Source organism: Chlamydotis macqueenii, chromosome 2, assembly GCF_036417535.1.
Source record: "Chlamydotis macqueenii isolate bChlMac1 chromosome 2, bChlMac1.mat, whole genome shotgun sequence".
Classification (NCBI taxonomy): domain Eukaryota; kingdom Metazoa; phylum Chordata; class Aves; order Otidiformes; family Otididae; genus Chlamydotis; species Chlamydotis macqueenii.
Window position 1 is genome coordinate 46,814,892 of NC_141557.1, and position 21,270 is coordinate 46,836,161.

Genomic DNA, 21,270 nt, shown 5'->3' on the forward strand with positions numbered 1-21,270 from the left:
CACTCACCGGGAGATAAAAATTCAATGCAAACCATGCTGAACAACAGCATTTTCTGGCACTGGTTGGTATGATTTATTTCTACGTGCCAGACATCACCTGTCTACAAACCAAGAACACAGCTGTGAATTTTTCCAGCAGCATCCCCCTTCCTTTCAGCAGCATCCCTGTTCTTGGCAGCACGCAGGACAGCCAAGCTTTCCTACATGTGCTCCTGGTTGGGTTTAAGACTGTCGCTTAATTTTAGAGAGCCAAATGTGTTGCTGTGCTGGTTCAGTGGTGACATTTCCTTGGCACATTAACCCAGTCCTGGATAAGAGGAATGCAGTTGCAGGATGAGTTTGGTGGTGTGGGTCTGCATACGTATCTACTCCAGAAACAGCACTCAGAGGAATAAGTCTATGCTACCCCTTCCACTTACTCCATGCAAGCCATGTTTCCATTATCAGCTTGACTCTTCTCCACCACACGTAACTGGTTTTGCCCCTTCCTTACAGGAGGCTGGATTTATCCTGAAGAATCCCCAGTTGCATTTGGAAGAAACCCCCAGACCTTCTGCATGTAAATACCTCTGGTATCATCTTTCACATCTGCCCAGACGCACATGCAGCTAATCCAAAAGCAGACCCTGCTGCCCCTTGGCAGAAGCTGTACTTCCACGAAGGTCCTCCCTGTCAGAGCGGTAAAGGGAAACAAGGTAAGAGGAAAGCATACACCAGCGCTCCTCTTACCTTATTCCCCTTTTCCGCTCTGACAAGGAGAACGCTCGCGAAGGTACAGCTTTTGCATTTCTGACGCACCTATTTATTTCAGGAAAACCAAGTCCTCCACTTACACACACGTTTTTCAAATGTCATACACTGAAAAAAAAAAAGCCTTCACTCTTGTCATATCCAGTGCGATGCTCAGTTCTTCTGGTTTTACCTCAGACCTTCTCGAGCACCTGATGCCACTACTCTGCGACTCACCTTAACCAAGTCATTTCTACATCAAAGTCTAAATGAGACACACTGTTATCCACTACTGTGCAATTGCTCTTGCTGGAGAGTTGATTTCAAGGAGATCTGGAGGGCCGTGTGAGATCGACTGCCTGGAAAACCTGGCAGTTTGGTCCCGTTCATCACCGGGTGACTGGGTTGTCACTCAACGGTAGCAAAGATGTACAGGTACTCCCCGGCCAAAGAATTGGTACATGCAATTTTTCTGTACTGGTTTTGCATGCCATGCTCTTAACCTCTGACTTTGCTGTAGGCAGTCGTGTACACACTGCCAACGAAGTACAAAAATGCCATCAAACTCACATCAGTGACATTTTAAACACCTTATAGCAATGTCCGAGATTACGTTAACTCCAGTGCCAAATGAATGAGGCTCCTTATTCCTTTCAGTCCCCGCTGCCACAGTATCCTGGCTGAAAGACTTATTGCTCCTCTGCCTCAACTCCTTCTTTTTCTTTCCTTTTGGTAGATTCTTCTACCAAACCCAGCTTAGCTCCCAAGAGGAAGGGAGGAGAAGCACATACCGCTGTAATCTTGAAGAGCCGTATTCCAGGCAAATACTTATTTGCTTGGTTCCTTGCAGCAAGATAAACTTTGAAATCTGCACACACCCACTTGTCCACGTGCTGTCATCCTTCCAGCTTTCCTTGTTCCACCAGGACCCGCCTCATCCTGCCTCCCCCTCCTCTCCGCTGCAGGCAGACATCTCTTTCCAGCCACCGTGTTCTCCCAGAAGCAGGCAACGAGGGATGCCGCTGCTCATTCCCAGTGGAAACGACACTGTTATCATCATCCATGTACGAACCAAACCTCTGGTTAAATTCAATTTTAACCAGAAATCCTCCACTCGGCAGCCTCACTGGCGCCAAAGCATCCTAGTGCAGCATCATCAGCAGGGTTCAGTAAAGTCCGCAGGTGTGTACAGCCTTCAGGTTAAACGAATTGTAGTTTTGGCAGCAGTAAAACGCTAACTTGACCATGAATAAGAGTTTGAAAGAGTGTCACTGTCCTTCAAGCTCGTCACACCCATTCAAAAGTGCTGGGGTTCCAGCGAGTCAGCTACCACTCGGCTGCTGCTGAGGGAAAAAGAAATCTACAGACTTTGCTATGAGATCTTCTCTGCCCGACTGCTGGGAAGCATCCCAGTATTTTGCTGCAAAGCAAGATGCCTGGGGCCCTCCTAAAATACCTGCAGCTTATCAGCTCTGCTCTAAATAATAAGGGAGGAAGCCAGAAATCAACACCTAACAAATATTTACAACCAGGAAACCATTTATGAAAACTGTTTTTAAAAAAGCTCTCGGTAAGGGTGCAGATAGTCTTCATCAGATGGAGATTTCCATCTACCTATATGAAATAAGCATTGCTAAAAACGTGATGCTACACGTTACACCTCTAAAAGTGCCCATCTGTGCCTGCAGACCGAGGAACTGCATGGTACCACAAGTTCTGCTAAAATGAACAGCAAAACCTCCCTGAAGACCCCAACACCTCTCAGCCAGGCCTCTCCCCTGCCAGGTCACTTCCAGGCAGCACAGGCAGATGCTCAGTTTCGCTGTGCACTTGCCTAGCTGTCATCTGAAAACTCATCCAGCACCAGCCCTCAGGACGGTGCCGCCTCACCTAACCCAAAACATCTCCATCGCAGTGAATGGTGCTAGGAGAGGAGTCACAACTCCCTCAGTCACTTCTACTTAATTAATCTTCCCGTTCGCCAAGTGGAGATGAAGGCTAGTGCATCCAAAGGAACACCAGGACTTCAGGCAGCCCTGGAAAAATCAGTGGGATTCAGGCACCTTGTTCCTGGGTGTTCCCTGGAAACAGTAGACCAAAACCCTGAATACAACCTAAGGCAGCTTCCAGCAGCACCTCCTGGGACATAGGGCCCCTTCTCCACTGCAGTGGGAACCAGCCTCTCCGGGGAGCAATTTCAGGATTTCCCTCCCCAAGCGCAAGACCTGGCTGATACCTGAGACTCTCTACATCCTCCTCACCAGCCCACATAAATCAAGTCAGCACTTCCAAAGCGCTCTTGGAGAACACAAATTCCTCTGGAGACATGTGCAGCCTGTTGCTGCTCACACATATGCCACTATTTAAAGAAGAAAATTCTTGGCTTTGTTTGCTTCTTTCCTTTCACTTGTTACATATACTCTGAGCAGACAAATGGATTTTGTACAGCAAGCTGGTGCCAACAGATAACCAGACTGTCTGTTACTCCTCAGCAGAGCATCCTACCTACGCTGTGCCTACTCCCTAGCCCACCCTTTTTTAGGCTTTCATTTACAAACACTCGTTTTCACACAGAGTGAAGGAAAAAGCAGCTCCTTTACTGCGATTAGAATTAATTGTTCATGATAAAAATCTAGTCCAGACCAAGAAAGGCTGAAGGACTGTATGTTACCAAGCTCCATCTTAAAAAAAAAATCCCCTTGTTACAAGAGCAGCACAAGAAGTTAGAAGAGCTGAGAACACTTTGGTAATTTGCACTTCAGTCCTGGTTTCATTTCCTGGCTGCCATGTACTGTAAAGCTGCTGCATTAAACTTCCCTTCACTGGGGGAAAGTCTGCAACAAAACAAACTGTTGATCCTTTTTATCAGTATTGCATAAAAGTACTTGTTTTCCATCCTAAAATTTGCTAGCTTGAGGGTATGGCATAGCCAAGACAGATTCAGAAGAGCAGCTGGGTTCTTTACTCCTCCAAAGGAAGTAAGGTAACTGAAAAAATGAAAATAAAAGTGAGAAAGAAAGAGGGAGGAGGCCCAGAAATAAAATACCTCTGTATTTGCCCCCTCCTGCTCCTTCATCCTCCACAGGGCTGCTCTGCCGAGCCTCCCACACAGAGCTGAGGCTCCACAAAACGTTACTCCTTCCTCTGCCACGACTGCAGCATTTCATTTTTCCCTCTCTCTCTCTCCTCCTTCCCCAATTTCTCAGACACTACACACTCTGGCGTAAAACCTCCTGCCAGGAGGACGCCAAAAGACCTCACTGGGAACCAGGCAGCCTCCATCTCTCCTCCCTCCCCAGGGCAAACCGGTAACTGGGCCACCTGAGCAGCAGCACTCTGTGCTGCCAGAATTACTCCCGCTACCATTAATTTCCCACAGGACAAAAGCCTTCCCCGGTCTATTTTGTGACAAAACTGTAAAAATAATCTAACCACTGACTATGTCCCTCTGCTTTCTCACCCTGTCTTCACGCGCATTTTGGATGGGGTATGATCCAATCGGCTTACTTGCACCGTAAGGAGAAGACGCACGCGGCACGGTTTGTTGAAGAGACCCCGACACCTCTCCAGTGGCAGTAAACGCTGCCCCCAGCAAAATATTCCCATTTTTGAGCACCGCCTCCCACGAGACTGCTGTCCCAACCCCATCTTTGTTATCAGCTCCTTGTCACAGCATTCGGCCTTCCCCAGGTGAGGCTCCCTGAGCTCATGCAAACCGCGTGCTGCCTACAGGGGACAGAAAGCGCCCAAACACGTTTCCAGGCCAAAACACTCCAAGCACAGCAACTCGACACATCACTTTTCTGCAAGAGAACAAAAACGTGTCTGCCCTGCCACAAGGCAGAATCCAACCTCAGATACCAAGATAAACAATCCCAGCACAGCCCTCCGTGGGTGAGTACCACTGCCTGACGCCAAGAAATACATTTTGTTATGCAGTTTGCAACTGAGCACTCGGTGGTCCCTCCAGCTGCATCCCTGAAGCTTGGCGTGAAGCCTGGGGCTGCTCCCGTGCGCACAGGCGACCGCTGAGCCACCCACCGACTCCCCTGGACAGGACCTCGTGCGACAGCACCTGTGCAGCATGAGACGCAAACCCTTCCTCTGTGCCAGGCTGGGGAGGTGAATCTGTCCCTGCTTCTACTTCTGTGATCGTGGGTCTAAAACGATGAGGAAAATCCATACTCTAGACCTGCTCCCATCGTTCATTAAAATAACCACGGAGTTCTCAGCCTTCCCAGCAACCCTGAGTTTCTTTCTCCCAAAAGCTGAACTATTTCATCTGCTATTAAATTGCAAAGCAGTGTGGCAGGGAAAGGAAACGCTCAATTTGCCCCTAACCTTCTGCCATCCTGGGGCAGTCAATCAGTTTAATCGAGAAGGACATTTAATATTCCCATCAGGAGAACCACACACACGTAAGCGGTCCCTTTCCATTGCCAAGCGCCAGCGATAACCTCTGGTGGCAGTCCAGACTACTCACAGACCCAAGATTTAGGGAGGAATGTGCATACTGCCGGTTTTTCTGCCGTCTTCGGGATGCACCAATCCTTTCAGAGCTGATGGTGACCAGCACCTGGGGTGGGGGGAAATCCTGACACGTCTGGGAAACCACCACCCTTCACATCCTCAAGCAACTACTTCTCAAGACGTCCCACAAGCACAGCAGGCTGCGGCCACCCCCATGGGGGTTACTGCTGAGGGATGCCTGCCACCGCCTCCCCCGAGCTCAGCGCCTGCAGCATACGCAGGCGTGACTCCTCCGCAGGCTGGAGTCTTCCTGCTCACACGTGGTCGGGCAACATATGTTTAAGACATGGAGAAGCAGAGGTACTGTCAAGAAAAGTTAAGTGCCTCCCTGCCGGCAACTAAGGGCACTTCAAAAGATGCTGCTCCAGCTTCTTCTCAGTGCTGTCCTCCCGAAAGCTGCTACACTATCCCTGCTTTAAAATTTAAGAGATAGGATTAAAGAAAAAAGCATCGCAGGAGGAAGAGCTTCCAGTCCCTGTGACAAATAAAAGTTAAGTAGCAAAAAAAGCCCTCAAGCAACTGAAAAAGGATAACCAAGGAGTACGGGGACAGGCCACTCTGCAGGCGCAAACCCCGCAGCGATGCTTTGCAACGAACCCTTTTCACGCTGACTGGCAGATTGCCTCCTTACCGAAGTAATCGGCCTTTGGCCGAGCATCCATCTCCTGCTCCAGGCGCTGGGTCAGTGCCTCCAGCTTCAGCTCAGCCACCGACGGCCCTTGCTCCGACTGCGGATGGAGGGTCTGGCATGGCAGCTTCACCTTTGCCGTGCTGGAGCCGTCTGGGAGCCTGGCATCCGACCGTGGGCCACTCGCACCCTCTGAGACAGGTGGCTGTGGAGCATCTGGAGCCATCGGCCCGCGCAAGGCCACACGCGAGGAGCCCGGCTCGGAGCTCGAGCCGCTGCTGTTGGGCCGGTGGTTTTGACCGTGGGCCACGAAGTGGCCGGCTGGGCCAGGGTAGGCGCTGGCGTGCTGGTAGTCCACACTCGGGGTGGTGGGTGTGGAGCTGGGGTGGAAGGACATCGGGACGCCCTGGTACCACAGCTGGCTGCTGTCCCCTCCGGCCCTGGGATGGCAGGGGTCAGCAGGACCCGAAGACCCCCGGGCGGGCTGCACCGAGGGGGCTGAGAAGGAGGAGGACCTCTGCTGCGGAAGGGCCCCTGGTGCCTCCTTCTCTGTCTCCACCGAGGGTGCTGGGGGGGTCCAGGCATGCGAGAAGGAGGAGGACCTCTGGCCCCCATCGCCCCGCCTGCCCTCACCACCATTCTCCTGTCCACCGTGGCAGGGCTGGGGTTTGCTGGGACCCCCGGCATGCTGCTCCCCATGCCCTGTGCTGGGCCACGAGCCCCCCGCTCTGGGGATCTTGTCAGGCTCCGCTTCCCAGCCCCGGCGTCCGGCCTGGCTCCCTGGGGCCTCAGCACGTGCCCCGCTCTCGCCGAAGCCACGCTCACTTCCGTCGTACAGCCTCGCACGCGTGCCCTCAGCGGCGGAGGCCGGCGGCGGCTTCGCACCCCGTGCCGGTGGCGGGCTGGGCCGGGGGGTGTTGAAGGTGGCCCCTCCATTAAGGGCAGCCATCAGCATCTCCTCCTGCTGCTGCTGTTGCTGTTGTTGGAGGTGGATCTTGGCCATTTTGGTGGCGAAGACTCGCCTGGTCTCCTCAAACTCGGGGTTGTTGCCGGCAGCTTTGTCCACCCGAAAGAGACCGTCCTTGGAGGCCTCGTACAGGTTGAGATCTTCGATGAACTTGCTGGCTTCCAGACCCAGGTCGTCGTACTTATCCATCCTGCCGGGCTTAGCGGGCTGAGCCCCGCCGCCTCCCGCCTTCTTCCTCCTCCTCCTCCTCCTCCTCCTCCTTCCCGCCGGGATCAGGGCACTGCCGGTCGCTCCGTCCCGCCGCGCCGTCTCACTCCCGCTGCGCCCGTCACAGGCGGGGGCGGGGCGGGGGGCGGGGCCAGGAGGAGGGGGGCGGGGGCGGACGCCCCCGCCCCCCTCCTCCTGGCCCCGCCCCCCGCCCCGCCCCCGCCTGCCTCTGGCGGTTGCTCGTTGCCGCCCCCCATTAAAAAAAAAAAAATAAAATAAATCATAGAACAGTTTTGGTTGGAAGGGTCCTTTAAAAATCATCGAGTCCAACCCCCCTGCAAGGAGCAGGGACATCTCCAACCAGATCAGGTTGCTCAGAGCCCCGTCCAACCTGGCCTGGAATGTTTCCAGGGATGGGGCATCCACCACCTCTTTGGGCAACCTGTTCCCGTGTTCCACCAGCCTCATTAGTAGGAAATTGTACGAATTTTATTCATATATAATACACACACCAGCATCCCAACCCCTCCAAAACATCTGCGAAACCCTCCCCTTATCTATCAGGCATCGTAGATAAGTAGCAGCAGCGTGACCGACTCCGGGGACATCTAGCTCAAAAAAGAAGCAGATGGATGATAACATCATAAAATCACACTTGCTTTGCAAGACAGTGGCATGTGCACGTTAAGCAGCGATTGGTCCAATCACTTTGTTGTACCCGAGCCCTTGAAAGGTGCAAGCGCCGTGCATTCGGGGTGTCCCAATGTGAATGGGACCCCCCACGAGCACCCATAAAGACTTGTGATCCCATACTTTGCGTCCCAGCATGAACCAGTTGCAAAACTTTTCTGGCCAAACCCAGCCTGCATGTCAGGGGGGCTGCAACTGGATCTCTTGCCAGGCTTGGGGGAGAGGCCGGTTTTTAGGGAGTTGTGGTGCCTCTGAGCAAATTGGCTGATGCAGTTGATCCTACGGGCCCAGGCACGTGTCCATGTGTTCCCTGGACTTGTTTTCTTCTCCCCCAGGCTCCAGGAGGTAGGGCCAGATGTTAAGGAACGTGGAAATTCACTTCAAAAATTGCAAACTGGGCTGTGACCAAAACCTGTCAGGAACAAAAAAAAATCCCCTCTGTTTTTTGACCCGTTCCCTTACAGAAGCGCTGCTGAGCAACTGAGGCCAGATCTAAAATAGCCTGACTCTTCCAGCGAGTTTTGGCCTGATGTGCTTAAAAACCATGGCACGGTGAGCCCCTGGAAAGGGTGCCTGTCTTCTCTCAAAGCAAACTCCAATTTGGTTTGGGGCCTCCAAAGAGGCTCCGAGCAGGACCCAGAGGCTTGTCCTTGCAGTGACGGCCTTAGGTTCGAGCTTGAGCTTCCGTTTCCCTCTGGGAGAAGCTGGGTGCCTGGGGGTTAAACCCCACTTTGCAGAAGCCCTGGCAGTTCAGGAGGGTTGAACCTGCATCTGGACGTCCACCGTGCAAACCTCAGCAAGCCACTGCCTGTGCTGAGGCCCTTTCGGCTGGAGCAGAAAGGGCTTGCCTTCCATTTTGTGGCTGGGAAAGGCCACAGCAGCCCCCATCAGCTGCTTCGTGCCAGGCTTGTGTAGGCTCAGGCCACCAGTGACCAAAAGCGAGAATGACTACATCTTTTGAGGAACTTGACCGAAACTGCTGAGCCTGAGGTTAAGCTCAGCCAAGGCGGCGAAAGTCAAAACTGGGTTTTGATATCTAAAGAGCATCCTCGGAACAGGCTAGTGCAATGCCCAGAGTCGATGAGCAACAAATTGCTTGAATCCACATTTGCAGGGCCCAAGGGAATGACAGAGAGGAAACAGAGCAGCAGGTAGATAAGGATGGGAGCGTGAACCCCACCACTGCTCTGCTCATAGGAGGAATCTTCGATGTTAGGGGAGGAAGAGCAATTGAAATGGTAATTCCACATCACTCTCGCACCTTCTTCCCTCCTCCTCAGCAAAGGATTAAAGTTAACCAGAGGAAGGCATGCTCCTATCCAGTGTGTCAGAGACTCAGCTGGTGTCTATTGGGGTTTTTCTTTGGGCAAACACACCGAGATGAGGCTCTTCAGACCTCTAGGAAACAAACCCTGTGGCGAAACAGAAGTATTTGGGAATAGACGGATCTATTTTCAGCTTTCAACAAACAAACCAAGGAAGAATCTGTGACTTCCCTCAGATCATGGCTTTTTTCTGACCTTCTTTTTTAAGGGTCACGCATACATTTTCTGCCATTAGTTTTTTATCTAACATCTGTAAGCTGTTTTACAGTCGGACCCACAGGAGCTCACCACCTCAGGGCGGGGAGCGGGGGAAGCAGTCTTCTTGCCGAAGGGCTGCTCCTGGATGCTGCTGCTGACCTTCACCAGCTATGTAAAGTACGTTTCCTTCCTATGCCAAAGGATCAAATCAGCTGTCTGCAGAACAATGCTCACGCGGACAACGTGGAAAAGGCCGCTGAAGCCCGTCGGATAGGGAACCGTCATGCTGGGCTTGGCCTCCTTCCAGGCTCCGCACGCATGAGCAGATGCTTTGATGGTGAGCGCCTTCGAAGGGGAATCGCAGCCAAGCCACTGACAGGCATCTCAGTGTTCGATTCGCAACGCTTTCGGCGAACGTCAGGCAGCAAAATACCTTTGAAGTTCTGTGCTCGGATTCATTCTTGCTGTGAGACTTGGGTGGGGGGCTATTCCCAAGCAAGCAGATGATTAACTTGAATTTTCTACCTGACGGGAGATGTCGTACTACACTGACTTGCGGACCCTTACGCTGCAATTAGATACGGTCCCACAGTTTTATAGTTCCTGGGAGTTTTACAGCCCATGCCTATTAAGGAGTGAAGGGATCCGCGATTGCTGCCATAGAACGGGACCAAAATCTACGAGCCCGTTTGAGTTAACTTATTCTAAACTCCGTCCCTTGAAGAAAAAAAAGCCAACATTACTCATGTAGTCTGTTTTTGTTCCTGTGGGCAAGGCTTACACACTGCATTTACTCATGCAAAATAATGCTGACAGCTTGCAACCCAGCCCCACTCCACGTGGCAGCTGCTCGTGGGGCGGAGGGAGGCGGCAGTTTGGGGAGAAATAGCCCTGAGCAGTGTTCCCCAATTTCTTCAGCCCTGTTTGAGTGGGAGCGCTGGCCACGTGGCCGTGGCCTCGTGCCGGGGCGGCAGAGCCTGCAGCAGGCTGGGGCAAAGCACGGCCTGCCCGGCGTAAACAGGGAAGTCATGAATGAGAGCAGGGAGGGGATCGTCTTGTCTTCATTTCTCCCTGCCACGTTTGGCTCTGGGCTCACGTTGCAGCAAGCTGGAGAAAATGTGGAGAAAGCCCCTCCGCCCCCACACCTCCCAGATAATTTTTCTGTCTGGGAGAAAACGCCCTCCGATTCTGAGGCACGACAGCAGCGCAGGGCCGCACAGCTTATGGAAAAAAGACGATTAGGACGTGTCTGGGTGACAGTTTATAGCTACGTCTCATTCCAAAAGCAACTATCGTTGCTTTTACTCAGTATTTGCAAGCAAACCAGCACGAGGAACCAGTGTCTTGTAGCTCACCAGTTTCTTTGTGGACATTTCCAGGTCTAATCCCTGGTGCCTGTGCCTCCCCGGGGCTGTAGCTGTCCCAGGCAGGTAATTTCCCCAGGAGTCTGGACTACACACGCCACTGAAATGCCCGAAATACATGCTCTGGGGTCTTTTAGCAGGAAAGCAATAAAGGCTTCAGTGCTAGCATATAAACAGAGTGAACAATTTATAAGGCAGAAGTATTTTCAGGATGGAGCCTGGCTCAGTCCTTGCGGGAGCAAGGTAGTGTCACAGCATCCCCAACTCTCAACTATGAGCCACACTGTGAAATGATGAATGCTCCCACTGGCTTTCTAATAGGGGTTTTCAATAAGCATGCCATTTATCTGCACCAGCCGGGTGCTTTATACCAGGAGGACGATGCACAGGACTGCAGGGTAAATAAGAGGGTCGTATGTTCCTCAAATGGCTGCACCTGCAGCATCATTTTAGTGGGGATGCTGCAGGCCCTGCTCATGGGTGGGTAAACTTCAGGCAGGAAAGGGTTACCTGGCAGGGCACACCCTGGGGAGGTGGGAGGAGCCATGGGGAATCACCGAGATCCCAAACAGGAGCCCAGGAAGCAGCAGAGAGAGAAAAGGCTGCAAAACCCCAAGCTGCAGTGGTTCGATAGTCCCAAAGAAAGCCAGAGCTGGGTACTGAGTGCTCAGCTGCTGCTCCGGGCCAGAGAATGCTCTTCGTCTTCCTCTCTCCAGTATCCTCAGGTGCCATCAACAGTGGTGGAGACCTTGGTCTCCCTTTGCCGTCAGTCCCCTGGGCCAAACACTTGGCTTTTTGTGGCTGCAGAGTTGCACCAAAATAACACAGGCAGCCTTGGTGGTTTTGCTACTCGAAAGAATATGGAATAGTTTGTTTTCTCTGTTTTCTACTAAAAAGAGCCTTTTATCAAGAGAAGAACTTGCCTGAAGAATTTTCCAGCTCCGTGTCCCTGCCTCTTTATCAGCGTATTAACACAAACAGCACTGTGACCTGTTTAACCAGTGTACGTGGCCTTTAGTAATCCTCAGCTGGAAGCACTCTGCAGGTCAGACGACATCCTGCCATCAGTCATTGGCCTCACGTGGCTTGGTGGACTTCGAGTGGACTTGCCAGATGCAGTCAGTGCATCCACCCCGTTCTTCCGTGAGTGTTTGAGAAGAAGCTCTCTGACTAACAGATGTTTTTAGATGCACTTTCACATGGGAAAATTGTGAAGTATATATTTTTATTGCACCCTTGCTATTTCATCCAGCCACGTGGATCTCCAGGGATGGAGACGTACTTAAGAAAAATATTCATTTCTAAAAGCTTCTACAATTTTTTTTTCACAATACTCTCTTGGCTCAGCCAGCCCTGCGACGCACGCTCCTATTTCTATGTTGCAGAAATTAGTAAGATTTGCGAATTACACTGCTGTGTATTTAAAGACACTTGATTTCCCTTTGTAGCAGAAAACAATTTCCTGTTATGCCAATTCTCTTAATCAGAAACAAACCCAGGCTGCCAATGCCAACAGTGTGTCACGCTCCTTTATTAGAGTGCTCTCTTTTCTGCCTTGGCTACGTGTCCTGTGTTTATTATTCCTGATCAGTGCGCTGGATCACGTACAGCTGTTACGACCGTATGTGTTTCACTTCACACATCGCTGGCACCCAGCGCAGTTACTGGAAAGCAACTCCCCTCGCTCGGCAGCTCGTGCATCTCTTCTGGCAGCGGGAGGTGGGTGTACTGGGACAACCCTGGGCCTTTCACTCTCGCTTTTGGCACATGTTAAAACACTACTGGTAGATAAGGAAGTTCAGAGCCTTAGATGTAACTGCAGGCCTTCCCCTTGCAACCAGCCCAGAGAGCGTGCTTGTATCTGAGAGCAGAAGCACAAAGGCACGCATTTCTGTTCATGTGAATGTGTATGTTCTGCTTAGAGTTACATTGAAGAAGTTGCTCTCAAGAACAGCTTATGCCCCAAATGTCCCAGTACCACAAGCACAAGCAGAAAGACTATGGATATGGATATTTAGCTCATTATTAAGCTTTTCCCATTTAGATGTTCCTTTGCTGAGTGAGCAATTTGGCAGCCTAAAACAGAGAGCAAATTGTCTGCGCAGGCAGATGAACATCCAAGGAAATGTCCTGGATGTCCAGTATCGTGGGGTATTTTTGACGACATTCCTGTGATCAAAATCTCTCACAGGTTTGCGCCGTGTTCACCAAAAAAAATACAAGCATCTGCTTGAGCACAACTGAGTTTCCAGTCTCTCACGGCCAACATAAAGACTTGCAGTTCGAACAAGAGCCAACAGGACTCCTCTCCACAATGTCGCTACTCCCGGGCAAAAATATGCCCACTCAGAGACCTCAAAACCTTAGCAACCTAGGAAAGCCTGTTCAAACTCTCTGACTACACATCAAACCAGAGCTAACTTTATATGGAAGACAATGCTGGTTTGCAACAGACCTAAACTTACCCAACCCAAGACTTAATTGCCGTGAGACACAAACATCCTGTGTGACTTGGGGCCTCCTGGGACAGATGGGGTTAGTGAATTGCAGAATGCTTTGTGGTACTGGAAAGTCACTTGATTCAGGAAAGGGAAAAAAATAATCCCACCTTTCCTCTGCATGTCAGGCAAGACCTCTGTCATCATCTGGGCAGCAGATGAGAGCTCTGGTCCTGTCCCCTCCTGCGCAGAGATAATGCGCAGTTCAGCTCTCCTCCTGCTACAGCTGAGACATGCTAAAAGCTGTCTCTGATCTACTGTGGCCAGCTTCACGCTTCTTCTTTGAGACATAAATCTCATTTCTATTTAAAAAAAAACCCCAACACAGCTGTAGTTCCAGCAACATTTTTTAAAGTCAAAAGCAGACGTTACCTGGACTGGTAGAAATCAGTGGGCTAATGAAGTATATTCACCACTTGGGTTCTGGTGATAGTCCCGGGTTCACACTCGACACTCCTCTTCTAGCACAGTCCTTTGATACAACATCAGCTCAGAGCATAATAGGAGGGGACTGAAGAAATAAAGAAGCAAGAAAAAGCATCCAGCAAAACTAGTGTGTGTACTCTTCTAAGTGGGAAAATACACATAAGTAAAGCCAATCCCCTCTCTGTAAATTGTAGTATGGCAAAACTAGAAAAAAAAACTCCACTTCTGTGATTTCTCCCCCTGCCCTCATTTATAGTCAAGCTTTTAGAAAAATCTTATATACTGCAAATCTCCCTAAGAAGGAACAACCAGCAAAGTGCTATTAACATTCTTTCTAGTTCATGTTGCTTGTAAAATGTTTAGAGAAGAGGAATAGCTTTCTACGAAGCTTCACACTTGAAGGAGAGACAAAGAAGAGAGACTGTATGACCTGCATTATCTGTGGGATTTCTCCCTCCAGAAGAAACAAGCAGGCTTTTACAAAGTCAGATCAGAAAAAGCCATCATTAACCAGATGTCAGTTCTGAAGCTCTACTTTAATTCGGTAAATCACTGGATTTTATTTTGCACCAAATCTCCATGTTTGGATTCTGGTGAAGGGCACGGAAAAATACACACTTGTTCAGCAATGCTCTTGTGTAGGTTTTTTCCCAAAGCCTAGGTGCAACAACCTGGCTAGAGAACTGCCTTAGCTAGTGACCTAAGCTGTAACATCATTCCTTAGAGGGACGTAAAAAGCCCTATTGCCTTGCTTCTAAGCAGCATTGGCATGTCCATGTCACCTCAGTCACTGGAGATTACTATAAATAAACATCCATGCCTAATAACCCATTCTTCTACACAGTGGTGTCTTCCAGCACACTTCCGTGCCCCCATCACCTCAAGAGATCCTTCTCATGAAATCAATAGCACTAGAAAAGGACTCAGTGACCTTTCAGGACCTTGCTAATTTTTATTTTTCCAGAACCAATGTTTGAAGGCTGGACTTTTTGGAAATTCAGGTGCATTAACGATTTTGGGGTAGAAAGTGTGCCAATAATTCTTTTGTAAATTTTATATGACTTAAAATAGAAATTTGATACAGACTGCATCAGTGCTGTGACCAGTCTTCTATCACCTGGAGTGACAGGATGCAGAAAATGCCTCTTCCACGTTGTGGATCCGTTTCTTGCAGTAGTTTGTCCTGGGTCTATCCCGCTCAGTTTAGTAAATCTCCCACATCTTCTTTGGCTCATCACTTCATGGAATAAGGAGAGTGGCACCATATCCATTTTAACGTGTGTGACAAATGCAGCACAATTTGATTGATCACCCATTGGCACCTTTCCTTCTCACTCCTCAAGTATCTCCTCCTAGACTTACAACTCTCCCGTACTATTTAGCCACTGAACTCTTCAAGGGCACAATCTGTGGCAACGTTTTTTACCACCTTCAGCAGAAAGATGCATCTGTTCCATGACCCAAGTAACAACTGTTAAATCCATGAGAGGCATCAGAGCAGGCCAACCTTATGAGAAGTTTCAGCAGCTGTCAGGACAACGGCACAACTGCACAGCTGGCACCTCTGTCATCTTTCAAACAAACACTTAACGGGGGATTAGGCTCTGTCAGACTTTCTGCATCATCTCTCTCACTCACTTTTTCACCACTTTCGTTGTTTGCTCTAGACCACAGTGAATTTCAACTTACTGTAAACACACTGATGTGACTTCTGACCGTACACGTTCTGTGCAATTGATGTTCACTACCTTTCCTTTTTTAGCCTGGAGAAGTCCATTCCTTATTTTGATTTTTGCCTGAATCACCAAATGACATCTACAATTCACTTCCTCTGGCAAGAGCAAATACCCGCCAGTGCTAACAGCAATAAACACTGTGGGCTGCTGCTCAGCCCTGGAGTGACTGCAGCTTTTGTTTAAAAGCACCCTAGGGCTGCTGGGCTTACAACATCCTTCTTCATCCTTGTAAATGTTAAAAGTTTTTATTTACACCAAACATTTCACCTTTCCCCCAAAGAAAAACTCTGTTAAAAATGATTTCAACAGGGTGTGTTAAACTTTTATACAGAAAAAAAAAAGCAGGACTGTGCGGTGCTACAGACTTTACTTTAAAGGATCTCTTTCACAGTCCTTTTAAGGGCTTCTGAACAGGAGTTTTATGAATTTGTAACAACATATATGTCAGGCAGACACTGGAATTCAAATTATTTTAACTCCAACTAAAGGCCTGTGTTTGAATGTCTGAATGCATTCCTTTGTGGCTGAGATTTTTGGAGTCTTAAAACTGCAAAGACCGTATCTTCATTATAAATATTCAATTTCTTAGTCATTCTTGTGTCAAAGGACTGCTGAAGAGAAAATCTGCACAAGTGTGCTCCAGGAGGAAGCATAAATCAGAAGAGTTTTGTTGCAGAAGTAGGGACGTGTAGAATGGAATCTGCTCACTGAGCCTGGCATCTCTGCTAGGCAGCTAGATCTTCAATACCAAAAATGCAAAAAAAACCCCAAAATGAATATTGGTACTGCTTAGTTAGCACTCGCACTGCAGTGTGATATATCTTGTCCTTAGTTGCTTAGCATCTGTTAGACTTATTTACTGTTAAGAGGGAGATTTTTGTTGGTTCCCTTTTAATCTAATACAGAGTCTGGACGACTGCTGGGCTGGAGGATTTTTGCCTAGTTGGTTCTTATTGCCAACTTCTTTACCGTCAGAATGCCTCATAAATTCATAAAAGACATTCTTACACAATGAACTCTGTAACTGTCTCTTTAGAAATCCTTTTTCAAGCATTTGTTAAATACAATAAACATTTCCATGTGGATATAACAGCAATGCAGCGTACACATAAAATGGTTGAAATGAGGCATGAGAATGGCTGTTTTTTATGAAAGTCTGATTGATTTTTAGAAACATGACAGCTATTTCTACTTAATGAACCCCTCAGGAAAACAAAGAAAGAATTTCGATTCAAGTTTTATGAACTAGGCGCTACAAGAACTAGGAGTAGAGGCAAAAAGCATGCCATCCGCCTTCCCTGCTGCTGCATTTCTAGCAGCCAACTCATCCCTTTCTTGAATCCCCTGAAAGTCTCTGAGATGGCTCATGCGTAGGAAGTAACTTCCATTCTGTTCTGTGCAGAAACAACCACAAGGAGTTTGCTAAAGTTGAATCTCTCATGTATGAGCCAACAGAAATATGCCAGCAAGGAAGGAGGATCCTGGCTAAGGCAGGCCTTGGCTAAATAATCTGACCTTTTTCTTGGCTTGGCTCTGAAAATATGTGAAATGTATCAAACCCACCCCATTCTGGCTACCTGCTGTGCCCAAGGCCAGTGCTAACCAAATCGGTTTTTAAATTAACACTCTGTAGTAACATTTTCTTACAACTTAAAATGTTAGTTAATGGTAGGGTACCCAAACATGAAATATAGAGAGCAAAGACTGACTGCAGCGCACCTACCATTTGGTGTAGCACATATTCAGGGCAGTTGTTTAGTCCTGGAATTATATTTATGCCTCTGCATTTAGCCAAGCCAACTTTCCAATAGGATATATTCCTGAGACTGACACTAAAACCCCTGCACTTTGTATCATTTACATTCTGTTACAATCATTTAGTTCTTCTGCGCTTCCTTCTCATTCTCCCAGAGAACACAGACGAAAGTTTAATTCCACACTTTTCTCCACACTGAAATGAAGATTTAGCAGCAACTTGATTTTAATAACATTTCTTCCTCACTGTTACAAGAGATTTGAATAACCATAACTGGCATTTTTGTCTTGGTTTCATCTTGAAAGATTCCAGTTCCCTTTTACAGGCCAGCAGAGCCTTTGCTATTCTTGCACTAAGAAGTTGATAAGGGCAGTTCTGGGAGACAGAAAGGCCTTTTTAATTGTTCGTCCCTGGAGATGCTTGACTCCAAGTTCACTTTGAAGGACTAGTTCATGGACTTCTTCAAAATTGCGGGCTGCTTGCTGAGGCACAAAAACTTTGCCACAAGCTTTGTTATTGATCTGAAAAAGAGAGACATGAAAACAAGAAAAACAGCTGTTACTAGACTGATTTACACAGTTTCATTTCCTGAATCCAATCCATCTCATTACACATAGGGAAAAAACGTGGATCAAACTCTCTTTTCTCCAACACCAAACTTTCTAAGCAGAAGATAAAATTCTCCATACCTCCTGTCCCTCTACCATAAAATAAGAAAATGAAACTGACTCACGATACTCAAGGAAAATTGAAGAAGTGGCCAAGGGATGTCTTAGTTTTTAAAATCGCAGGCAGCATGTGACTATGCAGTGCTGTGATATTTTAAGTTTAAAAACGTGACAGTTACACAAGATGAATAATGAGAGTGAACACAATGGTTTGTCAGGTGGGAATCTTGGTTTGTACAAACTTCCAGGCTGCAGTTTGGATTCTTTACAGCTAAGTGATTCCTTACACAGATTCAAATGCAAGATTTATTAAAATAAAAATTTGTGGCTGAAAAGATATCTGAAAGATTCATCATCAGTCATTTTTAGAAAAAATAGGCTTTAACTTACTATATGTTGCATTTCTACTAAATGCATGACTCATTAAGACAACACTGACCACAAAGATGAAACTGCTCATAAGGTAATGCTTTCCTGTGTATGGCTGGTTTTCAGAGCAGCTTCCATTAAGTAAAACTGACTGAGGCCTTCAGTGGGGATCACCTTAATTTATGAAATGGTCTTATAAATCTTTTCTGTCACCCAGTAAGAGCAGATAACAGATAGAGACTACAGAGTCTTACTGAAGAATTAGCATAAAATTCATCATTACAAAAGCTTTCAGATGTATATGGAGTACTTTCAGTGGATTAAGAATATCAATCCTACGTTTTAGCAAATGATATAATTTGAATTTTTTAATCCAGTTCAATCAAATTACTTGCATAAAAATCTACTGCATGTACTGCACATCTTTGACCTTTAGACATCATTGCAATGCGTTTTTAGTAATCTAGGAGTAAGATGTTGCTTTATACAGCTTGGTTTTCACCTGAATTTCTGCAGGATGCTTGTATGCAACATAGCATGAATGAGAGACCTACTTCATTTACCTAGTTTGTATTTTATTGAAAATAAAATGATCTATGTGATTCTACATTTAGAGGAAGTTGGGACAGATTTTTAAGGAACAAGATGAAGTCTCAAATGCAGCTGGAGTGAGTAATTTCTGTTTTTTTTTACTAGACTTGACATTAATTTGCAGTGCTAAAGTACATAGGCTTTTAACTATTCTTACATGGCTCCATAACGTGGTATCACAGAAGGCTGGCTGTGTTAAACTTTGCCTTTAGCACCTTGAGCAAAGTAAATCCCTTGAAAAACACAGAAGATTTCATTTTTAAAGCTTTTGTGAAAAATAAATACAAGTGGTTCTTTTTTGAGAGGGCACTTCAGAGAAGAAATACATTCCACAGGAAAAAGAAAATGGTAAAATCCCAATAGATACAGTTTTAGTAAGACTATAAAGCAAGCCTGTGAGCTCACTGCTAGGACACACAGCCTGCAGTTCAAAACTATGCCTGGTTAGTTAAAAAAGTGTCATTCACTGTCCTCCATGATGCAAATTAATATGTCCCAGTGGATGGATGTTGGCAGGAGGAAACTTGCCACAACGAGCCTATTCGGTGCTGTTCTCAACAGAAAAGCCAACTGGTCTAAATCAACATAGTAAATAAATGGTTGTGTTTTCCTAGAAAGGTCGAGGAGCCTGGGTGACCTGACACTGTGTACCTTCCCACAGCATCTCTCCTCATCTTCCCACACCACGCTGCGAGCTGAGCCCAAAACTCCTATCAAAGGGCAGACTGGTTAGGATTTCAGCACATGTTTGCAGCACGGTTTTCATTATAACGTAGGTACCATGATGCAAAGCCAAACGTGTTATCACCATTCTTAACATCAGCACTCACAGATTTAATTGCACACTGTGCCTAACAAGCATCCTATTCACAAGCATCCCGTTCACACACTCTTTTAGTCGAGGGGTTAGAGTCTCAGCAGGACAAATGTCTTCTGCAATGCCTCCAGCTCTCACGCTGTATCTCCCTAGACCAGCATAACCCTCCGCAGCTGCAGGTAAAAGTGCCAGCACAAGAAACCTGGGTGTTGGCAGTCTTGCTTCTCTGAAAAACCTTCATGGCAAACTGCAAGAGGAGAAACAAATGAGGCTTGGGTCCTTTCTTCCCCTGAGGAAAGAAGCTGTTGGTTTTTTTTTTTGCTTTTTTTTTTTTAACATTTGACATTTTAGACCATTTTGGATCTAGAGGGAACTAGAAAAGTTATGAAGGATTAAATGAAATAACAGAAGTCTAAAAAACAAGCACCTGCAGGCTCTGGAGAGGAATTTGTAGTTCAACTCAAATATTTTTTTACTGTTGATGCATAATCCTTCTGAGAAGTAAAAAGGAAAATAAATATCTGTGCACTTTCAGGCCTTCCTCATACACCAAAGCAAGAAAAATGACACCAACTTTAAAAAAAAATTTGATTAAAAGCATCAGTTATAAGACCACAACTGCTAACAGTTCCACACCACCTAGAGAATGTGAGGAATGCTAGTCAGAAGTGTGTTCACAGGATGAAATGCACCCTACATTCCGGTCAGATTTTTCACGGCATTAGCAATATATGATATAATTAACAATATTCAATTTTGCAATAACATTTAGAATAACAGATACCATGCATATCCAATGAATTTAAATGTATTTCTTGTAGGCAATCTGTATTGTATCAGCCAAGGATGCAGAGAGTTGGTTGCTTTTGCTGCTTTTGGTTAAATATGAAAAGACATAACTGCAGCACAGACAGGAAATAATGAAGTATTTTGTGTCAAGAGAAATAAAACCATAATATCTCAGCAGGCAAACCCCTGGCAGCCTGAGGCAGTTTGATGTCTTGAGAAGAATAGGGTTGTGGCCCTAAGATCACTGTGTCTGTGCAGCCTTGTGCAGAGACACTGCCTGTTTGCAACTAACCAGTTCCTCTCTATGTTGAGTTTTTCTTGGTTTAATGACAGCAATTTATTTTTACAGCCATATAAAAATCTACAGAGTCCACAAGACTTTAAAATAATCACATTTCTGATTATTTCTCCCTGCTTTTCCATATTTCCCTTTTGCCTTCATCCTACAGTAGAAAGCCAGGCACTCTCTTGCAGGCACTATTTTTAAGAATTATTCCCAGTTCAAAAAAGGAACCTGTCTCTCTGGTCTTCCAGTCACTTACTTTCTCAGAACTCAGGAAGGTGTTTACATACATCATATTTTTCCATGGATATACGACTGAGCATACAGGGTTGCTCTTTCTTTTATTAGAAGACTTCTACAACAGGCTATGACTTTGGCAAAGTCAATGAGGAAAAGAAACAAAAATAATTTTCATATGGGTTGTTTAAAGCAAAATTAATTTTTATTTTTCTGGTTTCTTTTTTTTTTCTGAGAAGGAAGTTTTAACATCAGCAGAAAAATACCAACAAAATGTTTAGGTGTTTTCATGTTCAGTTGTACAGTCTTAAAAACATTGAGTTCAGAGTTTTCCCCGTATTGCTGAAGTTTTTATTTTAAAGATATATTTAATAACATGTTTGCTTTAACCACAATTGCAAAGAAGTTTCTATAATTACCCAATTTCTCATTCATTACTTCCTTATAAACTGAACACTGGAA

The 21,270-nt window shown here is 46.8% G+C and overlaps 2 protein-coding genes across 5 annotated transcripts in view; both read right to left on the minus strand.

Annotated features, from left to right (window-relative positions):
* LIMD1 (LIM domain containing 1) overlaps window positions 1-7,125 on the minus strand; it is a 34,724-nt gene extending 27,599 nt beyond the window's left edge. Inside the window, exon 1 of the mRNA XM_010116333.2 lies at window positions 5,891-7,125. Within this exon, the coding sequence (XP_010114635.2) occupies window positions 5,891-7,043 (1,153 nt within the window). The 5' untranslated portion in view covers window positions 7,044-7,125. The remainder of the gene's footprint in view (window positions 1-5,890) is intronic.
* A 10,130-nt stretch (window positions 7,126-17,255) lies between these two features.
* Window positions 17,256-21,270, minus strand: part of LARS2 (leucyl-tRNA synthetase 2, mitochondrial) — a 91,223-nt gene continuing 87,208 nt past the window's right edge. For all 4 annotated transcript variants that reach the window (XM_086742837.1, XM_086742838.1, XM_086742839.1 and 1 more), the window contains exon 21: window positions 17,256-17,575. In XM_086742837.1, the coding sequence (XP_086598963.1) occupies window positions 17,396-17,575 (180 nt within the window). In that variant the 3' untranslated portion in view covers window positions 17,256-17,395. The remainder of the gene's footprint in view (window positions 17,576-21,270) is intronic.